We start from the raw sequence: 27,989 nt of genomic DNA on the forward strand, positions 1-27,989 counted from the left end.
TATATCAAGTTAACTAATAATCATGTTTCCTAGCCCAGTAGTGGTGGCACATGCCTTTAATCCCAGCACTTGGGAGGCAGAGATAGGCAGATTTCTGAGTTTGAGGCCAGCCTGATCTACAGAGTTCCAAGACAGCCAGGACTACACAGAGAAACTCTGTCTTGAAAAACAACAACAACAACAACAACAAAAAAAAATTATGTCTCCTTTACCTTTTAAATAGTTTATAACTTCTTGGAACTAATGCAGTTGATTTCAAAATACTGGCTTAGAGAATTAAAGAACACAGGCTGTCCAGACTTGCAGATTTACATCTAGTGCTTATCACAGTTAGCAGATCTCAAGGTTACCAAGAGCCTTAAGCTATAGAGGTCCCAGTTCCCCCATCAGGAATACAGCCCAGACCTCATAATGTCGACACTCCCACCCACACCCTCAGGCCCTTTGCCTTTTACCTCATTCCTCTCCCTCTCCAAACTCACACCTTAAGAAAACTGGCAAAGTATACCAAGGACTCCTCAACAACTTCCTTCTGTCAGAACATTTACTGAAGCTTTAAACTTGAATTCCAGCCATACTTTCTCTATGTGAGCTGAATAGTAAGGAAGCTGCTACAAACAAATGAAACACTTGGGTACAAGCAAAATAACTACAGGTTGCCCTTCCTGTCCCCATTCTTATTTTATAAAGAGAGTACCTCCTATAGGTACTATAGTCTGCCATGATGCCCCATCCTTTCCTCCAGAGCAATCGTGGGCAGAGGAAGACTAGGAAGTCCTGCCACTACTCAGATATGCTCATTCTCCTATCCATTCTCATTCTGTCTCTCTGACTCTCTGTCTCTCTGTCTCTGTCTCTGTCTCTCTCTCTTTCTCCTTCCTTCACTCCTCCCCTCCCTCTCTCTGTTTCTCCTGTCAGTCTTGTCTAGGACCCCACAACTGTTCCTGAGGACCCTAGATTATATTTGTATTCCTGTCTCTCTAGCTCGATTGGTTTTGTCCAATGCTAATGTGGTGAGAGAATAGAGTCCACGGGGACACAGCAGACCACCTCCCTCTCTCACACTCCCCCACAGCCCAAACCCACAGATAGAGCATTAGAGCAGCTACAGGAGCCACAGGGTGCAATGAAGCCCTTTGTGGGGCTAGCTCTGATCAGGTCATAAACTTAAGAGTATACTCTACCCAGTGTCAAGAATTCGCTTTTTTCAGAGATTCTACAAACATTGAAAAGAATCACTTTTCTTGTAATGCTCCAAGTAAAAGAACAATAAATAAACATAAAACACTATATAAACACTATATAATCAGGTAAAAGCTGAGGCAGAGAAAGAGACGGTGTGGTTAAGCAGTGAAGACTCCAAAGCAAGTTTCATCTAGAAATAGGATTTGTGAAAAGCCTGCTGGGAAGCAAGAGCACACCACCGATGCTTCCTGAGACAAAGAAATCACAGACAGAGCAGCAGAGGCAAGATACGCCACTCCACTTTTGACAATGCCTCCCTCGGTACCCAACAGTGTAAATACAGCACGGTCTCTGCTCCAGTCTTTCAGGAAAGACAAGTACAAAAACAAATCAGAAGGTACTTTGTGCTTAGGATTGTGACTAGCACCCAAGATGCTTTGAGTAGGACGAGGGAAAGACTAATTCCAACTCCGGTCCTAAGTACAAAGACCATTGGGAGTGGGAGGGGACAGGGCTTTACTGTGGAAACTGAGGAGGACAAATAACTGGAGGTCAGTCTTGGGAGAAAGGGGTGGAGAAAGACTAGGCTTGAAGGAAGGATTAGGGGCAAAAGAAAGGGTGGGGCAAGTGGGCTCCGCCTTCTGCCCCGGGTGTTCTCGGTCTGCCACTGGTTTTCAGAGTCTCTAGGAGACAGGTGAGCCGGAGCTCCTGGGACTTCTACAGGGGGCGGGGCGCAGGCCTTGGGAGTAGGGCTAGTGTGGGCGGAGAGAGTCTGTGAGTTCTTGCTGCGCTGAGTTCAGGAATTGGCACGGTGTTACCCGGTGTGAGCTGCCTTGAGATTGACTGTTGCTGTTTTCTCAGAGAAAAGGTGGCCCTTTCCCATTAGCCCCTCCAGCCTCTGTGCTGGCAGGAAACTTGAAATCTGAGATTAGTGATTTGTGGGAGGAGGTTTAGGTCATTGACTACGCGGTAGTGTCGTTAGGACTTCTGGTGGTTGCTCTAGGCCTTGCTAAGTCTTCCTTGCTTAGTTGGTGTCCCTGTGGCCTTGTTGTGTCTGGGTTCACATTTTCCTCCATCCAGAGCATGAGCTGACTCAACTGTGGCTGATAGCAAACCTGCAGGCTGACAGGTAAGGGATGACTCCTCTTGCTATCTCTATCAGGGTCATATTGGGGGTCCTCTGGCTGGGAAGAAAAGAATAGAGGTCTGACCAATCCAGGAAAAGGGCAAAGCTTGATCTCATATAGATTCCAGAGATTCCTGTGGGCACTGAGGCCACAGGCAAGGTGTCAGGCCCTGGATCCTGCATGGTGTAGTTGGAAGCTAAAAGAGAGATTTCCAGGGAAGAGAGAGAGAGAGCAAAGAATGCAGGCAGTGCCATGGAATAATAAACTCATCTAGGGTTGAGAATCAGAACTGAACTAACTTCCCAGTTCTCCATAGCAATAGCCTATAATAATAATAATAATAATAATGATAATAATAATAATAATAATAATAATAATACAATAATGGAGCCGCCAGAAGCCTGGAAGATCATTCGTTTCAGACTGAACTGAACACTGGGAACCCAAATAGAGGAGCATAATATTTTTACTTTGGGGTCTGGCACTGTTGCAGTGCCAATCACTAGCTAACGCACAACTGTATGCCTTTCTGCAGGTGCCCTGGGAGGGGCCATGGTGCCAAGGCAGTTGTTGGGGAAACTGAAGCAGCCATTTCTCTTCCTGAGCAGTGCCTCCCTTCTCCTGGGGCTGGCTTTACTGGTCATACAGTCTGATGTCGCCCCTGTTGCTTACTTCTTCCTCTGCTTGGCTGGCTTCTGTTTTATGGCCTGCCTCCTCGCCTGTGTTATGGAACGGTGCTTCCAATCGATGCCAAACTCAAGGCAGACTGAGAATCCAGAGGCCCCAGGCCATGCACAGTGAGTTAATGGGAGATGGGTAGGATGACGGGAAGACACCCTAGGCCCTTGTTCCCTCTGTGCCTATCCTTTCTTGGGCATTGGCTCTGCTTTCCTCTGTCACTGGTATCATTGAGAACAACGGTCAGCGGACAATAGAGAGGTCTTTTGCAAGAGTGAGACAGAAAAAGAGGGGCTTCTTTCAGGCATCCACTAATAACCATATTTCTCCTCCCACAGAGACAATGGAGCTTTTGAGGTGCCAACCTATGAGCAGGCTGTAGTGGTGATGGATTCACAATCACAGCACCACCTCCAAGAGCAGGAGCAACCACCCCCTTACAGCAGTATCATAATATCCCCAGGAGTTGAGGGGGCACAGTCTAGCCAACCAGAGAGGCCCAGCATAGGCAGTCTGAAAAGGCGAGTGGGCTCAGAGGGGACAATGACTCCCAGAGGAAACCCTGGAAGAGCTCTTCGACTTAGGGGTCCACGAGTCGTGTCCACTGCTCCTGATCTGCAGAGCTTGAGAGTGGCCCCCAAACTGGAGCCTAATACTCCACCCCCTGCCTATGAAATCTGTTTTGCTCACCCTGATGATGACAGTGTTTTCTATGAAGATAAATGGATACTTCCCTAAGCGGTGCCCTCAGACCCTATCATCTGTGCACTCATTTGTCCAGCATTTCCTAATATCTATTGAATCAGAAACTGGTTTTCCCCGGGCATCACGATTGAGGCCTTCAAAGCAGCGGACAGTCAGGCTGTGTGGCATGTCCTTCACAGATGAAATATAAATGGCACATCTGGATTCTTCTGGAAACATTCTGGAGCCTATCTGATAACCAGTATTTCAAGAGTAAGATGGAAGACGAGAGAGAAAAGTTACCAAGAGAAGCTGGAGGAATACCTCTGAGTGACAGCTATGTTTCTTCTATTGCAGACATCAAGTCTCCCTAAGATTCCTGACGGGGTATCACCTACCAGGATAATGAGAGATTCTAAGGGTGAGGGGAGCTGAATAGTTTGCACAAGAACGGGATGCTAGTAAAAACATAAAAATAACTCGAATCAAATTCCAATTCCAGTGCCTACTGTTTTCAATACCAACCAGGCAATCCGCATTACTTTTATAGCCTTGTCTTGGGACAACTGGTAGACAAGAGAAGTCTAAATAGACACAGAATGAGACGACACTTAGGGCAGGATAAGTGCGACCACAAGCGGTCCCAGCCTGGGAGAAGAGCTCCTCCTAGTGCTTTCCGTCTTCCCTGCACCCTGGCCCTGGAAGTTCAAGGCGAACAAGGTTAACGAGGGAAGCTTAGCCCCTTTGGGCTCCTGGTGGTTACTGCAGGAGGGGCCGGACGAACCAGGGGGAGGGGGCTGCGGTTTCCGCGGGAATCGATAGCCAATCAAGGTCCCCGAGTAGGAGAAACCTTGCTCTTTTCCCGCCCCTTCCCGTTCCTCCTACGGTTTCCTCTCTTCCCATTGGGCTGTGCGAGCCTCAGCGAGCATTGCGCGCTTGCGCATGTCCCGGCGTGGGTGGGGCTTGCTGGCGCCGGGCGGGGCTGTGCGCAGGCGCGGCGCGGGTGGGAGACTGGGGGAGGGACGCGGGGGGCTGGCGCGGCCGGGCGTTTGTTTGTTTTGTGGGTGGTGCGCGTGCAGCCCGGGAAAAGCTGGAAATGGCGGCGCCGAGCGGGAGGTCGCAGTCCTCTCTGCACAGGAAGGGTCTGATGGCGGCTGACAGGAGGAGCAGGTGAGGAGGGCAGAGTCGGGGAGGCGGCCAGGCGGGTGGCGCGGCTTCTTGGCCTGGTCCCGCGTGTACGTACAGAGGCTGCAACAGCCTCCCTTTGTCCAGCGCAGAGGAGTCTGTGAGAGCGGATCTTCTCAGTCCCGCGCTTCATCTCGCCTGCGGCATCTCACCTTTTCCAGAGGTGCTCCGTCTTTTTCCTTCCAGTTCTTACCTGAGGAGTTAAACTCATGTCTCTTAAAAGACCAGAGACTTTGTGCAGACTTCGCGGCTTGGCCTTGGGCGCATTTGATTTGGATTGACTTATCTCGTGTCCTGCACTGCTTTCCATAAAATAGGTGTTTGTCTGAGAATTCCACACAGGTTTGAGAGGTTTGAATCCTTTGAGAGGATTAGATGGTTGCCGTTTCTCCGCCTCCTCCGTCAGTTTCGATGAAAACATTGCACAGGGCGACACAATTTAATGTTTCCTGTCCAGACCTGTAACATTAATTTAGAAACGGGGAACCATCAAAGGACATGGAATCTAAGTGTTAAAAGCCTCTTTTTTTTTTTAAAATTCCAGTTGACAGGAAACTTTTAAGCCTCTTCTGCTAGTTTGAAATAAAAGGAAGTAGCAGGTGCTCGGAGTGGGTGGTGCTTCAGATAAAACACCGGTGACTGCTTTGTTCAGAATTCAAGCCTGGGACATAAGAGGATTTAGAACTGGAGTCAGTAAATTGTGCCTGGGGATGAAATTGTCTAGAAACCTCCCCTCCCCCGTTTTTTTCCCCAAGGGAGTTCTAGTGCAAGGCCAGCATTTAAAGGCTACCAGGCTGTAATCCTGGCATCCTGATGCCTGAGGCAAGAGGATCAGAAACTCAAAAAGTTTGGTCTCCTAGTCTAGTCCTGTCAAAGAGAATGAGGTGGTAGGGGAGAAGTCAGATGCCCTCTAAAGGAAACCAGAGCATGATGAGCCGAGTGAACCTGGAGAGAATAGTAGAGTGAAAGTCAAGGGAATGGAGCCTTTTAAGAAATGAATGTTCCTAATGACCTAAGAACTCTGCTGTATCGTTCATTGTGTACCTGAGGATATAACCAACAACCAGCTGCAGTATAAACTTTATTTTCACCAGATTCTATATTTAACCTCATTACTGAGTTGTCTTGTAAGGCAATTCTTCACTGAGGTTTTTAAATTCATGTAGAGCAGATTCTAGTGAATTTTGAAATAGCGGATACATTCTGAATACTTAGTCTGCCTCGATACCTCCTGCTGATGCAATTTCCCAGGACCCTGTTTTTCTATCTAACTGTCGACTGAAAGGACTTAGAGGAGCCTTTGTACAAGGGGCATTCAGCCAGTGCATGGTATTTCAGAGGTTGAAGGTGTTTATTTGTTCCCCTATATGTTATCCACATTGAAATCAGGATTCATTTGAAAATGTATCTTGATGTATAAAAGTCAACTGTTACAGTATCATTCCACTGCCGTCAGACTCTAAGCATTGTCTCATACTAAAGATCAGGGAGATGCATTGGGCACATAAAGGATGTATATTGAAAATGCTATTCTCTATTCGTGAGAATAAGCAGGGCTCTTTTCAAATTTGAGAGAAAAACAACTGAATCTTTCAAATACATTTATTGCCGGGAACTAAATTGCCAAAATAATTTAACCATTGCTTGCACTATCCTTGTGATTACAAGTTAAACAAGTTATACCATGTTCACCATTAGTATCTACCTTCTGTGGCTTTCCCTCAGTTTCTACTTACTCATACCTTGTAGGATTTTGATCACTTTTTAGTATTTGTTTATCATGGAAATGTAATATTTTTGATAATTGTTTATGTGAGCAGTCTAGAGCAAGTATGTGTGTCTGAGAAATATGGGTGTCAGCTTTAGGTTTTTATTAGTTTATTCCCACCTTAAGGTCATTTTCAACTTAGGTTAGTTTTCTAAGATAAAAACTGTGTCAGTGCTTTCTGAACATGAAAGCTGGTCTGTCAGAGGAGTGTTTCTTTTCTTGGATGTGTTTGTGCTTATATTAATTTGACCAAGATGGCTCTTTGCTATCTTAATCAGATCATTACCTCAGATAGTCTGATGTAAACATTCTCTAGAGAATTATACCTTATTTGCTTAGGGTCAGCATATTACCACTTAGTACATTTTGACTTAAAGAGATTTAACAAAATGTGCCTTATCTTGCTTGTTCTTTTTATTCACTTCCTTTCTCCTCTTCTGTGTTAAGGCTAATACTTGAAAGCCCCTGTGTCTGCCTTCTTTCGGTAGGATTTTGGCAGTGTGTGGAATGCATCCTGACCATCAGGAAACTCTGAAAAAGAATCGAGTGGTGCTGGCCAAACAGCTGCTGCTGAGTGAACTATTAGAACATCTCCTAGAAAAGGACATTATCACTTTGGAAATGAGGGAGCTCATCCAGGTATCTGGGTGGGGAACGCTCCAAGAAGATAAACTGGTCTTAGGCAAGAAAGACTTTGAAAAGGAATGCCCTACTCAGGCTTGTGAGCTTGATAGAAAAGCTCATCTGTGCATTCTCACAGATCTGTAGTCTGTAAAAAGGAAATGCCAAGATGAGTGAGAACACTACTTTAGGAACCTCATGTGGGAAAACAGCATGACAACTAGATATATAATTTAGTGTTTTACTCCTGTTCCTTAGGCCAAAGGAGGCAGTTTCAGCCAGAATGTAGAACTCCTCAACCTGCTGCCAAAGAGAGGACCCCAGGCTTTTGATGTCTTCTGTGAAGCACTGCGGGAGACCAGGCAGGGTCACTTGGAAGACTTACTGCTCACAACCCTCTCAGATATTCAGCACACACTCCCACCGGTATGAAGCCCTAGGATTGTAGCCTGGGATGGGTTAATTTGTCCAGAAAATATATAGAGCAAGGGACGTGGGAGAGAGAAACTTGATTTTAATTACGACACAACCATCTCTCTGGGGTCTTTCAAGATGAGTCTTGATTTCTTACAGTTAAGCTGTGACTACGACACAAGTCTCCCTTTCTCGGTGTGTGAGTCCTGCCCTCCTCACAAGCAGCTCCGCCTATCTACAGGTGAGAATTAAAAGGACAAAAGGAAACTCCCACATTGGTTTACCTGCTTTTCAACTAGTATCTGACTTTTCCCTAAAAGTGAGACGAATTTCATGATAAGAACAGTTCCTTATGAATTTTGACAGGCAAGCAAGATAGGTTAGAGGGATATAAATTGGATCCATTCCCCTCCATCACAGGTAGTAGTCTTCAAAATAATTGAGTTTTTTGTGTACCTTATTAAGATGGGAAATACAATTCACTATATGATTTGAGTTGCCATCTCTGTAAAGCCAAACAAGAAGAGCCTATAGGCATTCAGAGCTCCCTGTGTGCACTGAGGTGCTTAGAACCAGGCTTGTCTCAGAAGCGCTTTCCACCTCAGCAAGTTGAGTATCTACTAGTTGAAGCCATTTGGGGGTGGGGGGGGCTAAGGATGAACAGAAGCCAACAGGGTCTGTGCCAGCATTGAGCTTACATGTTAGGGGAAATAAACATTAAAGCCTACATTTAAAGGGTGTCCTACAGTTAAAATGACTAATTAATGAAGTTACAGGAGCAATGCTGAAATGTGTAACTTTTGGCATTCTCCCTACCACAGATACTATGGAATACTCCTTAGATAATGGTGATGGTCCTCCCTGTCTTCAGGTGAAGCCATGCACTCCTGAGTTTTACCAGGCACACTACCAGCTGGTGAGTTTGCATAATTTCAAGAAGAGAGATGGGGAGTGAGAGACTTTCCTGGTCTTCTGAACCTAGTTTGCCTGTTTTGCTGCTTTTGCCCTTGTGAGAATGTCATTGCTGATTGATGCCTTCTGTGGCTTTTCCTTGTTACCTAGTGTAATTAAAAAAAAAAAAAATAGAGGAAATTGGATTTGGGGAGTTGTCTGCTTGGGGATGTGGGTTATTTGGGGTGTGCTTTGATCTTGTAGGGTAACAACATTGCCCATCATCAAGAGGCTCCTGGTCTAATTGACCTCCTCCTTCTAGGCCTATAGGTTGCAGTCTCAGCCTCGTGGTTTGGCACTGGTGTTGAGTAATGTGCACTTCACTGGAGAGAAAGACCTGGAATTTCGCTCTGGAGGGGATGTGGACCACATTACTCTAGTCACCCTCTTCAAGCTTTTGGGCTACAATGTCCATGTGCTGCATGACCAGACTGCACAGGTACACAGGGCTGGAAAGGCTGACGTGTAAATTGGTTGGGCTGCACTTTGGGGCTAAGTGCTTCTGTTCCTCTTGTGCCTGCTGGATGTTTCTCACTGTTGTGTGTTGTGCTGGTTCCTGCAATCTAGTAAAAGGAGCTAGGGCCAGCTAGTTGTCTGAACATTGCTATCTCAGGGTAGCTGCTTTCATGGAGTTAGAATAGTACAGGGAGGCTTGGATTCCCACGTGTATAAGAAACCTGACTCCCAGTCACTCAGGAAGTGATGAGACACCGAGATCCATCCAAACAAACTCCAAAAGGGTATTTATAAATCAGACTACGCAGGCATTTACTTTACAGCTGATACCATTACTTAAGAGACCAATTATTGTTTAAACCATTACTTCTGGTAGATTCAGTAGATTGCAAGTAGAAAAATATATGTGAATACTATTTAGAGTTAGTCTAAATCAGTGTTGAATTGTTTTAGAGTAAGTTACTTCTGGACAAGTCTCACACATAAGCAATTAGTTATGAGTTGTTCGTCACTGACTTGTTTTTGAGTATCACTGATGGTCAGGAATTAAAGTTCAAGACCAGCCCCCTTTACATAGTAATTTGAAGGGCAGCCCAGGCTACATGAGACCTTGTCTTGTATAAATAGATGAGTAAATAAATTCCCTTTGTCCCTTTGCAGTAGAGGATCGTGGTTTGTGTTGAAAGTTTATTGTGGTCATCTTGGCTGTCCCACTTCTGTGAAAATAATGATGTATTTGCTACATCTTGGGTGTGGCCAGTTTCATAAAGTATGTGCCTTGACGCTGTTCCTGACATGGTGCTCTTTCCAGCTTGCCCATAATTGCCCATTTAAAATAGGTCCATTCTTGCTTCAAAACCATGCCTGGGGGTTGAACTTGTGGCTTGGTGGTTAGAAAATTGGTATAGTGTATGCAAAACCCTGAATTTAATCTACAAGGAAAGAGGGGGAAGCATAGCGAGGCCAACCTTTTCCATTATCAAGGAAATTGAAGTAGGTAGCTTGTCCTCAGGAACTGTTGAGGGAATTGGAGGGTCACCTAACAAGCTTTGTGCTAGGTTTGTTTTCTAAGGGTATGGTCTATCTTTTCCTTATATTTTTCTAGAAAACTATTCTTAAGGTTTTCTAAATTGTATGTTGTTGACGGTGAATCTTAGATGCCTGATAAAGGATTCCATTCTGCTTCACTAATGTCGTTGAGTACTGCTGGTTTTCATTTTCTTTTGTTTTGTTTCTGAGACATTCAGAAAACTTGATGAGTCCATCAACTGTACTTTATGTAGGCCATTTCCATTTAGGCTGTATTTAAGACAGACTCAAGGGCTATGAATTCTCACTCCCAAGTTATACTGTCAAGTTGCAGTGAAACCAAATTTTGAGCACCTTATAATTTCAGGACTGTTAAAACACACACACAAATTTAATATGGTTCAGAATTCAAGGATAGATGTGGGGGGGGGAGCTTTTACCATTAGTTGGCCCCCTATATTACTAATAGAGCTGAAGCTTCTATTCTTACAAGAGCTGAGAGTATAAGTAACTTGAGTAGATGAGGTCAGCACAGTGCATACAGTGGGTGGAACTTACGGGTAGTCTAAGCAAAGGGAGCAGTGGGTAGATGAGATGAACATGCCATAAGCCAGGGGTTTACTGAGAATATTATTCTTTGCTACATTGGGAATGTGCAGAATTCTCTTCCTGTTGGACTTATCTAAAGACTACCTTTTTTGACATAGATGTGGCAAGCAGAGAAACACAATCAAGAAATCTAAGATTCTTTGTATCATTATTCATTTTCACTAGTAGTAATTCCCTTGAAGTAAAAAATAATATAATTAATTGTAGAGAATTTTTGTCTGCTGTTGGTGCTGAAGATAACACTAACTAGTGTTCTTACCACTTAGTTATATATTTAGTGTCTGTCATCAAATATGCATTGCGTCTACCTTGAGAGGTAACTTGACTCTTGAATCACAGTTTAGCACATTTGGAAGTAGAGGTGTGCTCTAGGGTGGTAATTTTTATTCTTACCACATGCTGTTGTTTTTTAGTTTGCATTTGGGATACAGACGACTGTGAGAATGTAAGGACATTCTATGAGTCACCCCTGGAAAATGTAACTATCTATACAGCTTTGCATTTATCCATAGATGATATATCACTCATGGCCTCCAGTCCCCAGCTAAAGAATATCCAAGAGCTACAAACCCTGCTATCTATATAAGTACTATACTTCTATTTAAAAAAAAAAAATCTACAGCTCCTATTTTAAGCTATGTCATATGTGGAAAAAATCCACCCAAATAAGTAATCTACATTTGTTGAATGATTTCTCTTTATTCAGTGACAAAGTATATATGTTCTCTTAGCTTTATTGCCCTCCTTTTTACTCATATAATAAGCTGCAAGTTTAATATGGCCAGGAGTGGGTGTGTGGGGGGGTGTGAGTGTGTAGGAGTGTATAATTTTTATTCCATTCTTCAAGCAAAATTAACTTTTAACTGTCTCTAGAATATAGTTATTCCTTCTCTTCAAACAAAGTCATAGTTTACTAACAAGTACTATGTTATGGTTTGCTTCTGCTTACCCAAAAAAAATATGGCTGCTTTCTCACCAAAACCAGTCCCACCATTTCCAGTTATTACAGGGTATACAAGCAAAAGTATCCAAACAGGTCAGGTATAATAATGAGTGTTTGTGATCCTGTACTAGCTTAGGAGACTAAGGCAGGAGGACTGAGAGTTCAAGGCCACTATGGGCTTTACAATAAGTTCTGGGTTAGCCTGAGCTATGTAGTATGTCCCTGTCTTTAAACAAACACAAAACAAAGAACAAATATTTCCAAGCCAGGTAGATTAGAAACTATTAAATTTTAAAATGTCAGAATTATGGGGAGGGTTTATTAAAATAATTTGCTGAAGCTCAGCTTTTCACATTTTGCACAAGTTCTGAATGCTGCGGCAATCACTGCTTTGGGAGACACCTTTAAAAGCTCCAGAGCTTGTGAATACAAGTGAGCTACCTGTTGAAAGTGGAGACGATGATAAATGTGAATCTTGTGTACTGTGACTATTCTGCCTAGAGCAAATTCATCCTCATTTTATTTCCTTAAAATTTGTAATAAGATGAACTAACATGATGGTTTTTTGTCTTTATCTCTGTCCATTGCAAGTAAGAAAGAAGGCTTGGACTGGACCTCTTCAGTTGCAAAGGGAGGGCTAGGTTTAAAAAGTATAATGGATACTATGTAGTTTTCTTTCAAAGAAACAAATTCTTAAGTTACTGGTATCTATATAGTTAATCGATGAAGATAAAATTCTTAAGTTGGACCCCAGGTTGAGCAATAATAAGTTTCTTTGAACAAATATTGAAATTATTACTCTATTAGACATGTTTATTATAATAATGGAGGATCTTTAGAGTATGTGGTTAAATTCATGGTGATTAAATTCTTTCTGTGTAATATTCCACTTAACTGTCACAAACTAAGAGAAAATTTACTTGTAATGATTTTCTCATAAAGTGAAAAGTGGAAGTTAGAGGGACTAAGTCTCTAGTTGTAATATATGAATTGGGTTTCCCAACTAAATGGATCTGATCTCAAAGCCATATGTGAAGTCTTGCCTGTATGGAAGAACATCACAGCTGCTTCTCCTGAGCAGTGGGTCTTATGCAGATATCACTATGGCACACTTAGAATCCAGACAGATACTAGATGAGTCCTGCTGTTCTCCAGTCTTGATACTTGATCCCATGTCAGAGCAGTTCATGCTCTTGTAGCTGAGAAAGTATTGTCTCCTTAGGTATAAATGGGATGAGGGGTTGGGAATGAGTCAAAGTTGGCACACTCAGGGTAACTTCATGTTTGTTTTGTTAACGTGTATATATGTGTGTTGACGTGTTTAGGGGTATGTGTATGTATGCATGTGTGTATGTAGAGGCCCTAGGGTTGATGTTAGGAGTCTTTGACTGCTCCCTACCTTTCTTGTTGAAGCAAGGTCCCAGTTGAACCCAGAGCTTGCCAATGTGATTGGTGTAGCTAGCTAGCTTGCTCTAGGAATTCCTCTGTCTCTGCCTTCCAGGTGTTAGAATTATAGTCAAGGCCCTGTGCTCACACAGCATCAGGTTTTGGGATCCAAGCTCTAAGCTTCAGACTTTAATGGATACACTTTACCTACTGAGCTATCCCCACACATACCATGTGGCTTCTTTGGTAACTCACTTTAATACAGGAGTTCTTAATCTATTTCAATGAACTCATGACTCCATATTCAGAGTTTGATGTCTGAAGTCATGTGCATTTTTCTTGTGAGTGTATAGTTTTCTCTAGCCTTTCAGAAAGTTTATGTGTTGTTACCAATCACAGGAAAATGGAGGAAAACACCTTTATCTTTCAGTAGGTCAGGTTTCTTTGAAGCAAGCCAGAGATTAATTCAAGCATCAGAGGTTGATGCTGACTACAGTGAACCAATACTAGCAGGTATCTCTGTCTTCTAGGAAATGCAAGAGAAGCTTCAGAATTTTTCACAATTACCTGCACACCGGGTCACAGACTCCTGCATAGTGGCACTCCTTTCACATGGCGTGGAAGGTGGCATCTACGGTGTGGATGGCAAACTGCTTCAGGTATGTATAACTTTGTGGAAGCTGACCATTGAAAACAGGCAGTTCTATGTCCTATCTGTCCGTCTGTATTAGCTACTTTTTTGCTGTGACCAAATATCTGACAAGAAGCTTCTGAAGGGAAGATTTACTTTGGCTTATGGCTTAAAGGCATATAGTCCATTGTGGCAGTGGGGACTTAAGGTGCTTTGTTAAACTATGTCATCTTAAGTTTTAATACTGCTGGACATAGAATATCTTCATTGTTTTTTAGACTTAGTTAATTTTTTTATTTTATAATCATCAATGCTAAGAGTACTGCTTAACATTAATCCATAGCATAAAATGGCAGATGTGTGTTTTGGACTGTTTCAGAAATCTTTGGAAAAGCAATCCCAATCCCAAACCAAAATCCATTCAATAATTTTTTGATGAAACTCAATCCAGCAATTCAAAAAGCAATTTTTAAAACCAAGCTTTCTAACAGTACAGTCCAAAAATTACCAATCTTATATGTCTGTGCTGAAGAAGGCTAATAGAAAAATATTAAAAGTCGGTTTTCTATAATTAGACCATTATGCTTCTCTAAAGACAAAACTCTGTGTCCAATAAAGGCATTATAGGAATCTAAGCTAACGTATTTAAGCCTGCTGTACTGGAACACGCAGTGCCAAGTACACACGTTACATGTTTATAACTAAGGCTAAAATGAAGCCATACAATAGAACAAGCACAGAAGCACTTCAGATTCATTATGCATTTGATTTTGAATCAACTTTTGGCAATTGTGCATCAGAAACCTTTTGGTAAATCTTTTTACAACCCACACATTTAGACATCATGGGACATTATGACCAGAAGGTTAGGAAAATTGGTTCTAGAGGCTAGAGAGATGGGTTGGCAGTTAGGAGCACTTACTGTTCTGTAGAGGATGCAAGTTCCATTCCTAGAACCCACATCAGGCTACTGAAGAGCAAGCATGTCATTGCAGTTTCAAAAGACCTAATACCCTCTAGCTTCTGTGGCGTTCTCCATCTCCTGACGCATGTAAACTAGTGCAGACACATGCACGTAATACACATCATAAACCTTCACAAGGAAAAAAGGAAACTTTGTGATTCTAAGGCCTATCATAAGACACCCAAACAGATCACCTTTAAACTATAATCTGTCCCTGGTTCTCTTAAGACTTAATGGGCATCTCATAATGAAAAATACGTTTTTAAGAATCTCCTAAGTTTTAGCTGTTTCAACACTGTTCAAAAGTATAAATTTAAAGTATTGTGAGACTGGGGGTAAACCTTAGAACAGAGAAACAATTACACTCAATATACAATGGCAGAGTAAACATTTCTGTTCCAAAAAGAAAGGAATGGAGTCATAATGAAGTGAACAAAAAGTGCACTGAAGCCCTCCTGATTGAATGACAAACCAACCCACAGCTCAGCGTCCGGGGTTCCTCACTGCATCATTTACTCCAGCTAACTTGAAAATCTTGCTCCTTCCAGCTTGCCATGTGGCTTATGTGGCCTCTTTAGGGCCTGCTTCACTTGGTGCCAACAGCTTTCCATATCAAGGGTCCCATATTTCTGGTTTCTCCATCATAAGGTATCTCTGTTTACATCTTAGCAATCACTTTCTGTTTTACACACTCAGGAGTTCTACACAGGTATCCACCTTGCTGAGGCTACACATTGCCTGGCCTCTTGACTTTCTGGAACCTTGGTGTGAATGACTGATTCTGCCTCCTCCTCTGCTGCCAGCTTGAGATGTAGCCTGGCTACAGCAGCCTCTGACTTTTAGCTGACCCTTGGAAAATACTTCCCTGGGTAGCCTGTATCCAGTAGGATATACCTAAAGATTATTTCTTCAGGTACTCTGTTTGTGGAAATTTGTACCCTCGACCCTAGTTTGGTTGGAATCTTTTCCCCTAGTTTCCCCCTTTTCTATTGTCCAATTTAGAGTTCAATTTTTGCCTTAGTGGCTCTAATAGAACTTTCTCCCATGGTGTCTAGCACTGGACTCGAGTCAACCTTGAGGACACACGTTTCCTAGAACCTTTGGCTCCTGAGAATCTGAAGGGTTCTGGTAAATAATAGAGAATTCCTACCCTGTCCTTCATTTTAACCAAGCTCAGGGGTCTTTCTTCATGAAACTTTGTTTTTATATCTTTATGCTATACACTTCACTCACTAAAAATGTGGGTAAATTTAGTGAGCAATGGGTCACTATGGTGACCTGAATGTTAAGGTAAAATATACTCTGCTAAATAAATTAGTCCATTATTTAAATTCAACCTCAAGTTTTCAGAATACAGACTGTATCCAATTCCTCACCAAAGTGGGGCTTAAGCTGAGTTCTCATTAAAGTTCTTGATCTGTTCTGTGATCTATTGAGCCTGGCCTTTGTCTTCATTTTTTCTTAATTAACACTTAGTTCTCTTGAAATCCCACTAAAATTGCCCCTGAAGCCCTGCTTACAGCATTCCGAACTTTGTAGCTTGCAGCTTCTAATTCTCCCATATTTCTCCAACAAACTAGTTCCAAAGGCCCATGAACCATGTGAGAAGGTTTATCACTATATTTACCCCCTGCTGGCATCAGTTTTCACTATTAGTTTTCTTAGACTGAGATCAAATACTTAACAAGAAGCAACTTAAGGGAGAAACTGTTTGTTTTGGCCCCTGAGGATCTAGGCCCTGTGGCAAGGAAGCCAACTCTCCAATGGAGACAGGGGCATGAGACTACTTACTTTCATCTGGGTAAATTGTGTAGCATAAAAGAAGAGCTGTTGGCATGTATGGCTTTCTTTGTAGCAACCCTTTCATTCAGTCTGGGCTCCAGGTGTTTTCCTCCTCAGTTAATTCTTTCTGGAAGTTCAGTATCCTCAAAAATAAACCAAGGTATATCTCCTGGGAAATTGTAAATCCAGTAAGTTGACAAGGTCAGCTATCACCCCACCTTTCAGATGACGGTTGAATTTGTATGTGTTAGACTTCAAGAGGTCTCACTGGCTACCTAACGTCCCCTCTCCCTTATTTGTTTCTGGTAGCTCCAAGAGGTTTTTCGACTTTTTGACAATGCTAACTGTCCAAGTCTACAGAACAAGCCAAAAATGTTCTTCATCCAAGCATGTCGTGGAGGTGAGTGCCCTGGCAAACCAGCACCTGGGTGGTGGCTCCTGGGCAGCCTCCACCAGCTCTCACTTTCCTGTTTGCTCCTCTCAGGTGCTATTGGATCCCTTGGGCACCTCCTTCTGTTCACTGCTGCCACCGCCTCTCTTGCTCTGTAAGTGTCTCCCAATGCATGGGGTGTGCTAGGACTTGGGCAGCCCATGGCTCTCAGTCTGATCAGCTCTGTACACCTCCATGGCTATCAGGAATCTCTTATCTGTGTGTGCCCTTTTCCTAAGAACTTGGCTTTTCTCCGCTTATTAACTGCAATGTACTTTTTGTTTCTCATTCCAGTTAAGGATTTCTGCTTGGCTCTTCCAAATCTTCCTTCTCTTACCCTTCCATTTTCTCTCTCTGCCGTGTTCATGCACCCATGCACTCGCCTTCTTTCTTTACTATTCTTGGAGCATGCAGGAGAACAGTACAGACCTCATGTCTGCCTCGGACTCTCCTGAGCTGCTTCTATCCTCATCTTTCTTGCATGCATGCAGTATCTTCTACCCCTTTAAGAGCCAGGCCTGTGTAACATGGCTCACAAGACACATAGGCCTCCTTCTCATCTAGAGGGAAACAGTAGTAATTAAGAATCTAAATTTGGAATCAGATTGTGACTCTTACTGCTTAATAATTATGTGAAGTTAGAGAAGTCACATCACATCCCTCTACTTTATTTCCTTCTTATAATCTGTGGGTAGTCAACTTCCTTAAGCTGTTGTGATGATTATCAAAATTTGTCCCTAAGAGCTTTCAGGGTAAATGTGGAAAGAAAGCCAACCAAGGCTGCTACAGCCTGTTCAGCATCCTCATTGGGTTGAAGTTTGCATTTGCATTATCCAAACATGCAGGCCACTAATGTGTATCACTGCAGAGTACATTGTAGTCTTCGGTGACTGTAACATTCCATCACAGAAACAGAAGAGAATGTCTTGAGTAGTATATGGATTACCCGGGAAATTAAAGCAAGCGTATGTAGAGCATCTTGAGTTTAGATCTCATGCAAGGATGAAATTGTGTGAGAACAACTGTACAAGTAAGAGTATGCAGTAATGAGGTCATCTGAGGCTCATTTGAGGAGGCTTTTGTGGCTGCAGAAAAGCTTAACTTAAACCATGGATACATGCTTTATACAGGTGTGAAGAGAGTCTTTCCCAAAAAAGGGATCGAACGCAGGACAAACACAAGATTATAAAATTTATCTTCTAGGTGTACAGTGTGCCACCATTTAGGATCATCCACCCACCCCAGCTGTATAATATATTTGCAGTGCTCAAATCTAAAAGGCTAAGCATTTCTATAAGTGATGTAGTAAGATGTAAATGATTACATAGGATGTTAATCCAGCTAATTACAAACCTCTGGTCATAGCTAAGATTTTGAGCTTTAACGGATAGTATTTTGTGAGTTTAACTATGAAATTAATATGGTACATTTTTCCAGGAAAGTTATCATGGAAGGGGAGCTGCACTAAGAAAAGAGTGTGTGAGGGCAAGCATTTTTCCTTTATAAGTGTATCTCTAGGCCCAGAGCACTGCTCTACACACACAGTAGCACTTAGAATTTTGAGTGAATAGAAAAAGTTTATGTCTAAAAATGAACAGTAATATAGAAAGCAATTGTGAAGAAAAGGTGGACAATGTTTATCGATTAGTATGCCTGAAATTTGAAGGCAAGAGGTAAGCTCTCCATCACTTAAAGGACACCTTAGCCTGGCATAGATGGTGGTAACAAAGCAGACCATGAATGGCCCTTTTTTTTTCCTACCTCAGAAGTATATGTAGTTCTGGGGCTAGATGAAGAAATTGCTTTTTTCTGGAGTAATTTTTGTTGTATTTATCCAGTGTCTAAAATCAGGCCCATTAAAATATGATATGAAGCTGATGCTTCTCTCCGAAAGTTTGAACTTGCCAGTCTTTCAAAGTACAATGACTGACTCCCACGCTAGAAGGATGAGCTCAATAAGAGTGTAGTTTTTAACTCATTGTGCCCCTAGATCTTAATAGGAAACAGTGCCTGGTAGGTACATGGACAATACTTAATTTAAATTTAAGAAAAAAAAATTTTTTTTGAGTCAGTGAATCTTGGTCTTTCTACCCAAAGTTCTTCAAGCTTCGGTTTGTCTTGCACGCAGGAAGTCCCGTGAAAGGGTGATCTTGGGTTTGGTGTGCTGACCTGTTCATCTTCACTCTGGTCCCTTCTACAGACATAACTCCTTCCTAACTCTAAAATAAACAGCAGCTTGTTCATTTTGTAGAAAATACTCACTTGTTTTTCTTATTTTAAGTTCTTCCATTTTTGAACTTCTCTAAATCTCAGACACTTACCAAGTTTGTCTTACAAACTTAATAAACAAGTAGGAACAGTTTTAGAAGTCTGAAAAACCACTGTAAAAACCTCTGATCACACTTATTCTCATCTTTTAAAACTGATAGCATAGTTTAAGGTTGTAATTTTAATATAGAATATGAATAGTAAGAAGACTTGGTTTTTTCTTCTAAGACTGTATATCACTATTTTATTGTCTAATACAGGAAAAAGAAAGTAATTTCTGTACACTACTAACTGAACAAGTTAAGGTGATTATTCCTAATTGCATTTGCGAGGAGTATTTAATTTGGTATATTCGCACATAATACAGAATATGAATATAGGTAAATGTGCCTGGCCTTTAGAAGTTACCCCTCAAGCAAGGATGCATGTTAGAAAGTAATAACTTTTTAATTTTACTTTTTTAATTCTTAAGCTATAGGTTGGAGGCAGCAGCTAAAAATGGCTCTTCGGTCACAATTATAGGGGACTTTGGTGTACCTTTGACAGATCTATAAAAGATGGGAGAAAGTAACATCTTCATCTCTTCTGTTGGTCTTTTTGCAGATGAGACAGATAGAGGGGTCGACCAGCAAGATGGAAAAAGCCACACACAATCCCCTGGATGTGAGGAGAGTGATGCTGGCAAAGAGGAATTGATGAAGATGAGACTGCCTACTCGCTCAGACATGATCTGTGGCTATGCTTGCCTTAAAGGTATTTTGAAACACCAAAAGAAGGCAAAAGGTTATACTGTCCTAGATGTGAGGTTTATTTTGTTTTGTTTTGTCTTCGTACTGAAGTCTACTTCATACTAGGGAGGGTAGAAGATGGAATAGAAGTCTGACTTTGTGAAGCTTGCCCATGACCTTCACACCTCTGGTTGTAGGCAATGCTGCCATGCGGAACACCAAACGGGGTTCCTGGTACATTGAGGCCCTCACTCAGGTGTTCTCTGAAAGAGCTTGTGACATGCACGTGGCTGACATGCTTGTTAAGGTAAGTCTGTTCAACTGGCTCCACAAGCCTTTGTGTCTCCATAGTGTTGTTCTTCATTCTTGCCTTCACACTTTTTTTCATCTACCCTTCTGGTTGGTCTAGCACAAAGTGATCTCAGACTTTGGACCATTGGTTCTGCCTTCCCAGGTGAATGCCCTTATCAAGGAGCGTGAAGGCTATGCCCCAGGCACAGAATTCCACCGATGCAAGGAGATGTCTGAGTACTGTAGTACTCTGTGCCAGCAGCTCTACCTGTTCCCAGGCTACCCACCCACGTGATGCCGCATGCAGTTCATGCTATTGGAGGCCATTGGATCACTAGGGGCACAATGGAGACTTCTCTTCAGAATGGTTTTTGTTCTGTCTACCCCCTCAGGGATATGAGATTCTCCCAGGCTTGTTTCCTCTCAGCCATTTCCGTCTGTGGGTATGAAACGTAAGGACGGCTCCTCCAGTGTGGTATTCTCTTCCTGTAGAGCCAGCTCTGAATGGATGTGTTGCCAGAAGCATTTTGGCTACAGCCAGTGAGCCTAGAAAATGACATTGTGAACACAGTATTATTGTGGGGAGAGGGCATATGGGTTTCTCAATATGTTTGTGATATTTTTGTTCCCAGGGCTCCTAGGATCATTGCCTTTTTTAAAAAATCAGTTAAGGAGTCTCAGAGATCATCTCCTTTTTTTTTCATATCTACAACCTCATTTTTTTTTTTCCATAGTGAAGATTTGGAAGATGTCCCAATTTAATGTAGGTATTTTATCTGTCATGAAGCGGCAGATGAGACCCTGCTACTTGAGAAAGTTCTGTGCATACCCTTGAGTTCAATCAGGACAGTCCCTCAGCCTTTCCATTGGTTCCTTTGTGTTCAGTGCACCCAGCCTTTGAACAGAGCCTTGGGTCTGCATGCCATGACACTGGAAGTCATAGAAATTTCCCTGGTCATGCTTTGTTTGAATTGTCACTGAATGAACCTTATCAAGCATATCAACATAAAAATGCAGTGACAGGTGAGTGTGCTGTGTCTCCTACTGTCACTTGTCGCCAGGATGTCTCCTTTGCTGTGGTTCCTGCTGTACAGTTGAACTGTACTTGACGGCTGGCCTCCAGCATCTCATGCTTTGCACTGGTTCCCTTCCTACCTTTCAGCCCACTCACTGCTTCTGCAGTCTGTGAAGACGTCCTTTCTAGGATGTTTCTGGCCACTTAAGCTGTACTGTAGTTGTTTATTCTCTCTGCCTTCTGCTTCAGCATAAGGCTTCTTTGGTTTTCTGCAGCAGTGTCTCCCTTCTCATTGTTTCTCTGTACTTTAGTGAGGATAATATCATACATGATAAAACCTAGAAGCACTTGTCTCTGCTCTTACAAAACTTTCTTATTCTTGAAAACCTTTGCATTTACATTTTTTCCTCTCTTCCAATTCTCCACGTAACAGAGTAGTATTGGTTCTTAAAATATCTGGTGATGTCATTCCCTTGCTTAGAATACTAGCTTCCTGTCATACCTCATCTAAAATGCAGACTTTTTTACCCAGCTTACAAGATCTGGCTCATCCCTTCCCTTTGGATCTCATTGAATGGTGATTTCTCACTCTGCTTCAACCCCTCTCAGTTCCTCATGTCAGTGTTGCAAGTGTTGAGAGCTCTTCTTTAGGCTAGTCTCTGATTCTTGAGTCTGGTGGAGGCCTCTTGAGCATGCTGCCCATGAGCAGTCTTCTGTACTTACTTATGGCGGCATCATGTTGGTCCCTGTTGTGTTTACTGCAGGTTGTAATGGCACATTTGCTTGTTTCACTTGTTCCCTCTGAAGCTGAATGCTCCAAGAGAGCAGGAACTGTACTTCTTACTTATTGATAACCAGTAACTGGCACCTACTAGGTCTTTGATGAATGTTTCCTGAATAAAGGAAGGAGACAAGCAGCTAACTTTAGTTAGAACCGATCTTTTGCAGTTTCTAAATTGCTATTATAGTGTACAGTTCAATTAGTATTTGTATTCTTATGGGGTTTTTTACCAGGTGTTTTATTTTTATCCACTGTTTTGTTGGTTTTGTTTTTTGTTTTTTTGTTTTTTTTTTTACATTGTTTGAAGACATATCACGTGTGAGACAACTTCCTTCACGTTTCCATGGTGCCCAGCAAATTTGAGGCCTATGGTAGTTGAGGTGCTCAATTAATGTTTGTTGTTTGAACCAGGTGGTTTGAAGACTTGCTGCCAAATTCTGCCTTTGGGTCAGTATAGGATGCATAAGTGGTAGAATCTTCACACTTTCCACTGCCAAGATTTTGTATTGCCATCAGGTGCCAAATAAATGTTGATACTTATTACTGATTTGTGCCTGGTGTCTATTTTTGTGAATGCTCAATCTTTGGAAGCTTTCGTATTTTTTTCCGAAATAAAATACACTGCATCATTTCTTTCTCACAAGGCATGCTGAGATCCCTTCTATTTTGCTACCACTGTTTTTCAGTATGACCAGGTGGTGGGCCTATCTTTGTTGGCATAACCTGTGATTTCTCACGTTTAAATAAGATATAGGAACAAGTAGTTGTTCTGGCATATTAGTTTATGGGATGGGGCTGAAATAGCAGGTAGGGCTAGAAAGAGGATGTAGACGTGGGGAGGGTACTGGGATTCCATTTTTCATTCAGCCCAAATTAAAGATTTTTCAAAGTAAACAAATATTTAGCAAATTCCAGGTTGGCCATGAAGAGATGTAAACAGTGAACTCTAAGCTGAGGTATACTTGGAGTGCATGCATCAAAAAGCAGATGTTTAAGTTATGGGCTAGGGAGGTTTGATGAGAACCAGGAAATTCTCTTGGAGCATTGGAAAGTAAAGAGCCATGGAAAGCTGCTGAGGGATGACAAGTGTCTGCCAACCAGCCGAGTTGCAAAGCATGCCTCCAGATAGAGGGAGTGCAGGTGGGGAGAATGTTGGGAGCAAAGAAGTTTAGGGACTGGGAAGACTGGCCAAAGTAGTACAATAAAACAACATGTAGCTTGAGTGAGGGTATATACAAAATTCTAGAAGGTAAGTGGATATGGGTACCATTTTTCAAGAGAGCAAGGGCACTGGAGGTGTGGTATGTTGGAGACTTACAGAGCAAAGCCTGCCGAGTCTAAGTCCATGTCCTTCCAACCCGCCCTTGAATAAGAGTGTCAGGTTGAATTTCACAGCTCTCCTCCCTTCCCCCACTTACCTCTGCCAGGGGATTCTCTTCTAAAATTATCCCCTTCCCTGAGGTGGGGGCCGTCCTCTGCTGCCCTTCCCCATCCTGTTTTCTTAAACAGGAAAGGAAAACAGGAAGAAATGAAACCACTTTTCATGAGAGCAAAGCTACAAGGGGAAGCGGGGAGGGGGCTAAAGAGGAAGACACACAGCTACGCTGATGGAGTGTTAACCAAAGAGCTGGGAGCCTTCCATTCTGTCTTCCTTGGAGTCTCATAGGATGTCACTTGCCCTCTTTTTTTCTCAGAAGAGACAGTGAAGCTCAGACACTTTGATCTATCAAAAAGAAGAAATGCAGTATTGAGGGCATGTCTTGTAAGATCACCTAGATCTGATTTTACGATAGAGCTGCCTTTAGTGATGTCTTTAATGAGGCACTGGCTAAAGTCTCCATTTGCCCATACCTAAAGGTAAGGAAGGGTTTGTGTCTTAAAAAGTCATTGTAATGGTTAAAAGTGGTGAGGCCAGGAAAATAACTGTATTCAAAAAGACAGAAACAGATTAAAGAAACCTGTGGTGGATACTACCCTGGAAGGCCTTAAAGAGTGATGGTCAGGCTGTGACCCTTTTGGGCATTGCCTTATCTGCCCTTGAGTCATGCAACATTTGTCTATAATGAACTACCTGTTTCATCCACACACACAATGATATTTGAGTGAGAATATAGCTCAGTGATAGGATGCTTGACTAGCATGCACGGGACCCTGGCGTCAGTCCCCAGTACAGCAAAATTATGGCCAGATTAGTATTCCCTATGCACTGGGGAGGCCAAACTAGCAGAGGTTGGAATTGGAAAATAAGCATAAGCTGAAAGGAAAATCTGTTTCTTTTTTGGGTAAGGATACTAAAAGATAATCTCATCTCATACACAGCTACCTATATCCCCATCTTCCTGTATAATACGCCCTTTAATCTTAGTATCTTCAAACAAGAGATGATTTAAAACTTTCAAGGAATACACATACATGCTTGCTTATGAATTTGCATCCAAGTTTGGGACCTTTGCAGGACTACCCACAGCCCATCTTGGGGCCCTCCAAATCAGAACCTAGCACTGAGCACAATGAGGTGTCTTAGTAAGAAGTGGCCACAGTTTACATTTAGTTCTCTTGTAAAATGATAGCCCATGGGATTTAAACTACTTAAAATTTTGAATAAGGTGTTTGTTTACTTCTTAAATCCTGCAGTCTAGAACTAGTTTTCTGTATATGTTCATGCTCTTGCTTTGAGAATCTGGGTGTTATCATTGCAGTTGCTACTCATCTTGGAATGCTATCTGTGAGCTCTTTGCAGTGCCTGCTAGTCTCTGCTTTCAAATCTTAGTCCATGACTACACTGCTCTGTTTTAGGGCGAATGTGCTCAGGAATACTTTGGAAGCAGCAATCACATCTGATAGTTGTTTCTGAAAGTTTCCTAAGAAAGTAGTTATCTTCAGAGAACCACACTCTACAAATGGAAGAAAAAAAAATCTTCCTCTAAAGATCTCCAAGAGTATAGTCTTTGTTCTTTATTAGGAAGGCCTTGATCTCTGTTTTCTGTTATCTTCATCTGACCCTTTTTCCCTCTCCTGTCCCACGTTTATAATCTTTGTGCGTGGATTGTAAGCCCTGAAATCTCAGTACTGATTGTAAAAAGGGTGTTTTTATTATTTTTCAGCTTTCCTGTTATATAATTTACAATTTAGAAATGATATACAAATTGAAAGTATACAATTGATATACTAGCATGTTTGCATTGTAAAATGATACCAGGATTCAGATTCTGAACCATCACCTCACATTACCCTATATGTATGTGTGGCGTGACCTGAAGTCTATAACCTACCCTTAACTAATGTGAGGTACACAGTGTGGTATTGTTAACTGTAGGACCATGTACATTGGCTCTCTAAAACTCAGAGCTGAAAAACTGATGTGTGGTCATGACTAGCATCTTCCCTGGACTCCCAAAGCACACTCCATCTCAGCCCATGGCCTTTAACTCTGTATGTGTTTCACTACTTTAGATTCTACGTATAAACAGCATGCACAGTATCTGAGTATGTCTTAACATCTTACTTAACATTGCCTAAAAGAAAGTGTCTTTTTTGATCACTGAATCATGTGTCTAAGTTTCCTTTATACTTTCACCTATTGATAGCCTCGGAGGTGATTTTATATCTTGGTTGTTATGAATATGCTACAGCGAAAAAAAGAACACAGATATCTGAGAGACGGTGGTTTGTTTTCCTCTCTATATACAAACATAAGTAGGACTGCTGTGTCAGACAGTTCACTCTGTTTCTAATCTAGTGTTTTCCATAAGGACAATGACAATTTCTCCCACTCTTAGTACCTAAGGGTTCCCATTTCTGTGTGTCTGCCCCAGTGCTTGCCAAGCTTGTCCTTGTCACTCATCCTAACAGGTGTGGGTGATGTCTCACTGGGGTTTTCATGTGTATTTCTCTCTGGTAAGTGATACTCAACACCTAGAAAAGTACTTTTGTGTATAAACACCATCACAGTATTTGAGTGTCTGACATCTTAGCATTGCCTTAAAAAAAGCTTGTTTTGTTTGGGGGTTTTGTTTGTTTGTTTGTTTGTTTTGCTACTGAGTCATGTGTGTAAACTTCCTTTATGCTTTCACCTGTTGACAGCAAGACAACTCAGAGAGTAAAGGTCCTGGGAAACTAATGACCTGAGTTTGCATCCCAGAATCCACGTGGTAAAAGGAGAGAATCAATTCCCAAAAGTTGTCCTCTGACCCTCGCATATGTGCACCCAAAAAATGTACATGTACACACACACACACACACACAGAGATTCCTTTAAAGGGGCCGGAAAACTGGCTTGATGGTTAGAAGAACTTATTGCTTTGTAGAGAGGCTCCACCAGCACCCATGTCAGACCAGTCGCAGTTGCTAAAACTAGCTGCAGGGCATCTTGACACCCTCTTCTGGATTCTATGGGTCCACATGCACCACACATAAAGACAGGTACTAAAAATGATGACAATAAAAATGAAATCTTTTTGTAATTTTTTAAAAAATATTAAAAGGTACTTTTAATGGTGTCTATCTTCCCACTTTGAGCACTCCCATTTAACATATGTCTAAATCACATTCCAGACCAGATATTTGGTATGCATACCTTTCAGTCCCTGAACTTGGACTTCTAAGAGAGACCCATCTTGATGGTGGATCTGAAATTCAGTTTGCCTCTGTTTCTTCTATAATGAGTAGTTAGGGAATGAATGTCTTAGGAAAAGAGACCTGGTGGAAAAAACTCAATGCCTTTGACCTCTATCAAATTTAATTTATTGCCTAGAAAAGAGGTTACTTGTCCATCTTCATTTTCTTGGGTTCCTGCTATCACCTGCTCTATGACTCTAGCCTACTTCCTCTTCCCACTTGTTATCTAACCTACCCGGGTAGAGCTATCATGGGCACCACAGTCCAGTTGAAAGCTCAGTCTCTCCCTATTGATCTGAGCTGCTGTTGAGGCTAACACATATGTCTAGGAAATGAGAGACATTCCACACCCAGTGGTGATAGGGGTGGCACGAAGGGGAAGGCACTGGAGTGTTGTTAGCCACCTTTGGCAGAATCAAGGGCAGAGAGCTGGAGGAGAAAGCTGGGAATTCAATGCATGTGGAGAGCTGGCCACAGAAAAGTCCACATGAGGACTGAATCCTTAAAAAATACTGAGCTGAAACCAGCCCAACAAGGAGAGATGGCAGAGAGGCGTCAGCCTCTTCCAGGTGAGTTGCCTGTCTAATATTGCCAAAACACTGAGTAGTTTCATTCAGCACTATCTTTTCCCCTCACTTTCCATGAGGTCTTCAGGGAAGGCTCAGCTATACCCACAGCCTAGAAATTTCATTAGGAAATTTTTCATTCTAGTCCTGGTGATATTTATAAAGGGACTAGTAACCTGGAGCTGTGAGCCTTGTAGGAAAGCAGCAGTGCTGCTGGCTGGCAGAGGGAATTCCCTGTTGGACTGTCCCACAGGTTCTCATCCTAGCCCCCACCCCCACACTCCACTCACACCTGCTTCGACCCCAGGAGGATCAGATGTGGCAGTGGGGGGGGGTGTCATGTGATGGAGAGACAGCTATAAATAGCTAGAGGTGGGCATGTTGCCCCAGACGCCTTGGGGACAGTCAAAAGCAGAGGCTTAAGGAGCTACTTGGGGGAGACGAAGAGCAAGCAGGCCAAGGCCTGGCTGGGGCTTGGGGGGAAGGACACATGGAGCGGTCCCAGTCCCAGCGGCATGGAGGTGAACAGAGCTGGTGGGGCAGTGCCCCCCAGTACCAGTACATGCCCTTTGAACATTGTACCAGCTATGGACTGCCCTCAGAGAATGGGGGCCTTCAGCACCGGCCCCGAAAAGACATGGGTCCTAGGCACAATGCCCACCCAACACAGGTAATGTCCTGGGGAGGAAAGGTGGGTAGCAGACAGTTGGCTGGGGCCAAGGATTAGTGAAAATTGATTGTTATGTGACAAGGGGGGTATAGAATTTATTTTGAAAATTAAATGGTAAATATATTCAATATATGAAAGCCTTTTAAAGATCTGAGCTTAGTGTGTTTGCTTAAAAGTTGCATGCACTTTTACATAGCCTTTACTAACAAA

General features: G+C 42.4%; 3 protein-coding genes across 5 annotated transcripts in view; all 3 read left to right on the plus strand.

The window, feature by feature from the left end:
- The first annotated feature begins 1,985 nt into the window (after positions 1–1,985).
- Positions 1,986–4,170, plus strand: Tmem139 (transmembrane protein 139). Its single transcript, XM_031381691.1, has 3 exons — positions 1,986–2,314; positions 2,848–3,109; positions 3,329–4,170. The coding sequence occupies exons 2-3, from the start codon at positions 2,865–2,867 to the stop codon at positions 3,726–3,728; spliced, it is 645 nt and encodes a 214-aa protein (XP_031237551.1). The 5' UTR covers positions 1,986–2,314; positions 2,848–2,864; the 3' UTR covers positions 3,729–4,170.
- Positions 4,171–4,634: 464 nt separating this feature from the next.
- On the plus strand, positions 4,635–22,473 carry Casp2 (caspase 2). 2 transcript variants are annotated; one of them, XM_031381689.1, is made up of 11 exons: positions 4,635–4,844; positions 7,116–7,266; positions 7,507–7,674; positions 7,822–7,903; positions 8,484–8,578; positions 8,876–9,052; positions 13,567–13,695; positions 16,723–16,813; positions 19,715–19,864; positions 20,037–20,146; positions 20,294–22,473. In XM_031381689.1, the coding sequence occupies exons 1-11, from the start codon at positions 4,771–4,773 to the stop codon at positions 20,423–20,425; spliced, it is 1,359 nt and encodes a 452-aa protein (XP_031237549.1). In that variant the 5' UTR covers positions 4,635–4,770; the 3' UTR covers positions 20,426–22,473. The 2 variants fall into 2 exon arrangements, with proteins under 2 accessions (XP_031237549.1, XP_031237550.1); XM_031381690.1 differs by lacking the exons at positions 20,037–20,146; positions 20,294–22,473 and adding an exon at positions 16,898–16,958 and having other exon boundaries at positions 4,652–4,844; positions 19,715–19,830.
- A 149-nt stretch (positions 22,474–22,622) lies between these two features.
- Clcn1 (chloride voltage-gated channel 1) overlaps positions 22,623–27,989 on the plus strand; it is a 33,743-nt gene continuing 28,376 nt past the window's right edge. For both annotated transcript variants that reach the window (XM_031381678.1, XM_031381679.1), the window contains exon 1: positions 22,623–27,779. In XM_031381678.1, the coding sequence (XP_031237538.1) occupies positions 27,600–27,779 (180 nt within the window). In that variant the 5' untranslated portion in view covers positions 22,623–27,599. The remainder of the gene's footprint in view (positions 27,780–27,989) is intronic.

This window comes from Mastomys coucha, unplaced genomic scaffold (assembly GCF_008632895.1).
Source record: "Mastomys coucha isolate ucsf_1 unplaced genomic scaffold, UCSF_Mcou_1 pScaffold20, whole genome shotgun sequence".
Classification (NCBI taxonomy): domain Eukaryota; kingdom Metazoa; phylum Chordata; class Mammalia; order Rodentia; family Muridae; genus Mastomys; species Mastomys coucha.

Excerpts from the sequence above, each read along its gene's own strand:
- Tmem139 (XM_031381691.1), top strand. The coding sequence starts at position 2,865 with ATGGTGCCAAGGCAGTTGTTGGGGAAACTGAAGCAGCCATTTCTCTTC. Across the intron at positions 3,110-3,328 it reads GAGGCCCCAGGCCATGCACA|AGACAATGGAGCTTTTGAGG; the intron begins GTGAGTTAATGG and ends CTCCTCCCACAG.
- Casp2 (XM_031381689.1), top strand. The coding sequence starts at position 4,771 with ATGGCGGCGCCGAGCGGGAGGTCGCAGTCCTCTCTGCACAGGAAGGGT. Across the intron at positions 7,675-7,821 it reads TTCAGCACACACTCCCACCG|TTAAGCTGTGACTACGACAC; the intron begins GTATGAAGCCCT and ends GATTTCTTACAG. Across the intron at positions 7,904-8,483 it reads GCAGCTCCGCCTATCTACAG|ATACTATGGAATACTCCTTA; the intron begins GTGAGAATTAAA and ends TCCCTACCACAG.